Source organism: Hydra vulgaris, chromosome 13 (assembly GCF_038396675.1).
Source record: "Hydra vulgaris chromosome 13, alternate assembly HydraT2T_AEP".
Classification (NCBI taxonomy): Eukaryota; Metazoa; Cnidaria; class Hydrozoa; order Anthoathecata; family Hydridae; genus Hydra; species Hydra vulgaris.
The window spans coordinates 20,086,341-20,091,800 of record NC_088932.1 but is presented as its reverse complement, the minus strand read 5'-3'; the positions used below and the strand labels follow the sequence as shown (position 1 = coordinate 20,091,800).

The 5,460-nt window shown below is 29.2% G+C and overlaps 1 protein-coding gene across 4 annotated transcripts; it reads right to left on the bottom strand.

Moving 5' to 3' along the window:
- Positions 1 to 266: 266 nt before the first annotated feature.
- Positions 267 to 5,153, bottom strand: LOC136089518 (uncharacterized). 4 transcript variants are annotated; one of them, XM_065815567.1, is made up of 8 exons: positions 2,820 to 3,100; positions 2,580 to 2,697; positions 2,250 to 2,327; positions 2,046 to 2,144; positions 1,666 to 1,774; positions 1,180 to 1,433; positions 620 to 779; positions 267 to 536 (listed from the first exon to the last, which is right to left on the bottom strand). In XM_065815567.1, the coding sequence occupies exons 2-5, from the start codon at positions 2,663 to 2,665 to the stop codon at positions 1,681 to 1,683; spliced, it is 357 nt and encodes a 118-aa protein (XP_065671639.1). In that variant the 5' UTR covers positions 2,666 to 2,697; positions 2,820 to 3,100; the 3' UTR covers positions 267 to 536; positions 620 to 779; positions 1,180 to 1,433; positions 1,666 to 1,680. The 4 variants fall into 4 exon arrangements, with proteins under 4 accessions (XP_065671639.1, XP_065671640.1, XP_065671637.1 ...); XM_065815568.1 differs by having other exon boundaries at positions 2,580 to 2,693; XM_065815565.1 differs by lacking the exons at positions 267 to 536; positions 620 to 779; positions 1,180 to 1,433; positions 1,666 to 1,774; positions 2,046 to 2,144 and having other exon boundaries at positions 2,820 to 5,153.
- Positions 5,154 to 5,460: the final 307 nt, after the last annotated feature.

The following is a 5,460-nucleotide window of genomic DNA, read 5'->3' as shown; positions in this document are numbered from 1 at the left end:
CCCCAAATATGTACAATTATTTCGCCCATACGAATCCTATATAGGCTATCTGGGATATCTTAGGGTTGCCCATGAGGGTCCCATAAGTTTTCTGATTTATTTGTCTCTACTTAGTAGTGCGCCTGTACGTAATCATAAAAGTTATAAAACTCTATACTTTTTATCGTTTATTAACATAAACAACTGGTAAATGGATGTAGGAAAATGCGTATATTAAAATTATTGATTACCCAATTTAGGTGGATATTTAAAAGACTTTATAAGAAAAGGAATTTTTACATAAAATACTACCGATTTTGGTGATATTTTTTCTTCATTTAAAAAATAAAGAGTAAACAAAAGCAATTCTTGAAAGACGTCGGAAGATGTTTTTTGTGTCCATTAATCTGAACTGGGAGTCGTCATTGTAGCTTTCGTAATTGTATATTGGCGACCGTCAATACCACGATCTCTTGCGTTTGAAAACCATTTTGATAATTCTATTTCAATATCTTTATTATTATATTGATTTGTATTTGGGTTTAGTTTCACAGCACCTATAATTGCAATAAAACTACACTGTATTAAAAGTAATAAATAATCTTAACTAGAGACATGCTGCATAATTTATACTACTTACTCAAAAAAACTTGACTAAGCAATAGTGCTTTAAACAATTTCTTTCCTTTCTGCCCTGTCAAATTGAATTGGCGAGCAAGCTGACCATCGAGTAAAACTGGCATCGCTCTCATGACGAAATTTCGTAGATCCTCGCCACCAATGTCTGATATATGTTTTGCCTAAAATAAATGACATGCAATGAAAAGACATAATCGTCTTTCTTAATCATGTAAATTCACGTTTGATCACACTTCCTTTAAACAAGTCACCCTCACTCAAACACAGCAACATTTAATCGAAAAAGTTTGATATAACGTTAAATATAGACATTTTAAGACACAATTTAAGTAAAGTTTAATAATTTAATATCTTATAGTATGTGATGCGACTCAGGAAGCAGAATTATTATTTTTTAAATGATATAATTACTCCACCATCAGATTTCAACCAACCCTTAATAGCTTTTATAATGATATCATGGCATCAAATCCGAAATTATTTTACGCAACTAAGCCATTCTAAACTTGAGTTTTGGATTTGTAAATATCGAGTTGAATTTATAAATAATTTTAAACTTACAAGAATTTTTTTTTTCTCAACGCAAAACAACTTTTCCTCTAATGTTTCAACTTCTGCTATAGACGTCAGTGGCAACTTTATATCTTCAGGCAAATCAAAAATTAATTCTTCAGTAGCTAGCACTTTTTGCTTAATAGAATGCTATAGTGATGAATGCAACTTTAGAGTTTTTTTAATCTCCTCAACATTGCTAACCAAAGTTGCTATTAAATTAAATACTGTTTGCAGGTTAGCAGTTTGACTTAAACTGGATCCTAAATAAAAAAATTATTACAGACTCTAACCGCGTAATAACGCAGTTAATGATATGTAATTTTACAAATCTGTAACCGTTATCGTGAGATTTAACAATGTAGCACTCAGAGCAAAAAAAAAGTTTAAATAATTTTCAAAACATTTGTATATAGCCAATTCAAGAAATGGCTCATATTAAAAATATTAATAATATTTAACTAAGAAGTTGAGTTGTTACTATTGGGAATTTACCTGCATTAGTAGAACTTAACATTGACAATGATGTTGCCCTTTCAGCAGTTGAAGTAATAGGATGTGAAAATTGTTCACTATTCCATATGTTGAAGTCATTTGAATGTCACTAATCGAAATGGTAATAAAAGCTAATTATATAATACATATATATAATAAATTTTTTCTAGTTATCAGCATATCACTTTTTTATTTATTTAATAAATACTTGATAATTTTTTTTAACATGAGCTACTAAAAAAAACAGTAATCATTTTGAAGATTGAATCCTTTAAGTTTATTTTACAGTGTAACATGCACTCCATATTTGCTTTTTATAAAACATTATATTAAATTATATATAAATAAATCCTGTTGTATATGCAAATAATGAAACTCACTGTTGCAACTGATCGTCAACTCTCGATTTGCTGCTTGATGGGAGTTTGCAGGGCGGCTGTGGCTTTGGAACAAGAGCAGAACTTACCAACATCTTCTTTCTTTTAAAATACAAAAGTAATCTTGTATAATGTTAGTGTCCACAGGTTCAATAAACATAAAATAAATTTCTATAAAAAACAAAGTAATTTTGTAAAAGAAATTACTTTGGTTCTACACTACACAATTGATCATTTTCAGATTCCTCGTTTTCTGTTTCTCGGTCATAACTGATCTTTGTCACTCTACATCAATATAAAAGTGACAAAAATTTAAGAGACTAGTATTTTATTTTGTAAAATAATTGTCTACATATTTAAATAAAGAAATATTATAATATTATTATACAAATATTATAGCCACATATACATATTTGACTATAATGCATTATATAATATTTATATAAAACATATTGGACTACTTGATACATACTTGATAATACATATATATAATAAAAAAAAATAATTAGAAAAACAAAAACATTAATAAATGCCTACCGTCTTTTTTTGTTTTTCTTGAAAGTACCTGAACTTTCTTCTATCTCTTCAAACGCATTTTCTAAACTAGACGTGTCTTCTGCCATTTTCGCTTTTTGACGAGCATTGTTCAAACTGTCTAAAAATTTGTTTTAAAATAAAAACTGGTAATAAAAAGGTCATACATAAATGTAAATAAATGAAGAAAATAACCAATATGCAAAGTTATGCAAATTTATGCAATATGCAAAATTAATTTACCAGCTAATCCCAGCACCCTTGCCTTGTAGATTGGCCAATTTAAAAAAAAAAGCAGATAAAAGATAATAGCAAATAGCAAATGATTATTATTAAATACTAAATAAATATAAAACTGTTTAAATTAATACATAATACATTTGTTATTTTAAACCAAGATTTTATTCATAATATTAACTTTAGTAAAAGTGCATTTGAGGGATTACAACAAAACCATTCTTATGTGGCAGCAGAAAATATTTAGTTCTTAGTTTTCTCAAAGAATAAACTTTTACAATGTATGAAAGTTTATCAACATAAAAAATAGATAGGTAAAGATGAGTCAAGCAGATCAGTAAAAAATGGCTCCTTACGATCAAACTCTAGATAAACAACAAAAGCCTCAGACTCATTTGAATTATTTACGGCAAGAATATTTTTAACTAAACAAATTTTGTTGTCTATAGCAAAGCAGTTGTTTCCATTTTGATTACTAACTAGAAACTTAGAACCAAAATATTGCTTAAATTGGGAGAGGTGACGTAACGGCAATGGAACTGGACCATAGAAATGTTGTTTTTTAAATTTAGAAGTGAAATCAGCAACATTTGTTTTAGAGTATTGTAAGTGGCCCTCTGACAATCTACATATAATTTGTGTAACAGGGGACTGTAGACTACGGATTAACTTCTTAAGTCTTCCTAAATAACTTTCAAAAGGAAACAAAGATACATTGTCTAGCACTCCAAATCTTCGAACATCATCTGGCAAGTGTATTAGTGAATGGACATTATTTACACACTGGTCATTTCCATATAACATGCAAAAATTTGACACAAAATACTTTAACAGTTTTTCAGAATAATCTACATAGATGTTATATAAAGATGGGCTAGTAAGTATTCTAATAGCTACTGACAGACACAGAAAGTTAACATACAATTCTTTAGGCAAAATGCCTTTTAGAACAACAACACCAGAATATAATAGAAATTGCCTAAGTTCTGTAGCCTTCCAATGTTTATACTCAGAGAGTGATCTAGGCTTTCGTGCAAATTCTCGAGGAGTATAAGATTTAATTGCAACAAGTTTATCAGATATCAAATCTATTGCTGCCCTTGATAATCTATGAATAAACAAGCCACGTATCCATTGATTTATAAGTCTTCGAACAACTCCTAAACACACTAGATGCATATAATCTAGAGGAAATCCACTAACCAAACCAATATTTAAATTTTCTAAAGGAGATAACAAGGTACTATGATGATCAGGGTCTTTTTTATTTCGAAAATTACTGTCAGTTCGTAAAACAGCAAATAGATTAGGCATTGCAACTTTCCTAAGCCAAACTCCAGTTTGTACACACCTTTCACAGAAATTATAACCGTTGTGAAGTTTGATGCACTTTTTAAAAGATCGTGCTGGTGCATCACAAATAACTGCTTTTAATTTGATAGAGTAACATTTGTCATTTTTTCTAAACCCTGTATTCTCTAGCATAATCATTTCTGAAACTAAATCTTCCATATAATCATCAAGGGAAGTTGGTTTGCTTTTACCAAAATATACCACAATTGGAAATGGACACCACCCAGAATTTTGAGCTAAGCAAAGTATAGGCCACAAACTATTTGTTGAACTTTTAAAAATTGGCAGACCATCTATATTAATATGCAAATCTAATTGATTTATATCTTTATTGAGAGGATACTTTTCAGTAAAAATAGAAAGCCAATACTGCAGGCTAAAATAGAAATATTCCCCACCAGCAACATTTCGAATGTTATCATTTCTAGGAGTACTAAGCAACGATCTTGCATCTTTTGGCAAATCAGGATGTAGCTTATTCAAAAAACAAAGCAAATTGCAACATGCTGTCTGGGAAATGTTAAATTTTACTGCCCAAGAAACCAACTTATCTTTTAAAGTTTCACTTTCACTGAGTTCTTCAGTGAAGTCATTATTCTCCCCATCACTCTCATCATCATCACTATAATCGTCATTTCGAGAAGCCCATTCTGGAAAGTCATTATATTCTTCAGTGTTATATAAATCATCCAGCTGACTATTAAGGTTATTATTAATACCCGTCACATCAGATATTTACAAATTACTTGGATCACTTGAACTTGACACTTTTACCATATTTATTGGCAAGCTATCAGTATTTGCTTGAGAAACATGTGAGGTTGATACAGGTGAGTTAGGAATATTCACACATGCATTACTCAATATTTCAGTATTGTGTACGTTTTAAATAAAAATGACTCATTCCATTCCAAATAAAAAATATATATACAAATATCGTACTTTGGATTTAAATTCCTAAATGAAATAAATTATAGTTAAATACACAGTAAGGTAAATCAAACTTTCAACATTTTTTAATTTTTTTAATGGCACCACTATATGTGAATAATAAATTATATTTTATATAATAAAATAATATAATTAAATAAATAATTATAACTTATTATTCACATAGTGGCACCATAAAAAAAATTTTAAAATGTTGAAAGTTTGAGATTTCAATAATTTAAAAAGTATAAGGGGTCATCCATAAATGATGTCAGTGTTTTGCTCAATTTTTCGACTCCCCCTCCCCCCTTTGTCAAACTGTCAATTTTTGGCCAAAATGTTATAAATAATGTCAATTTTTGTG

Excerpts from the sequence above, each read along its gene's own strand:
- LOC136089518 (XM_065815565.1), bottom strand. The coding sequence starts at position 4,325 with ATGGAAGATTTAGTTTCAGAAATGATTATGCTAGAGAATACAGGGTTT.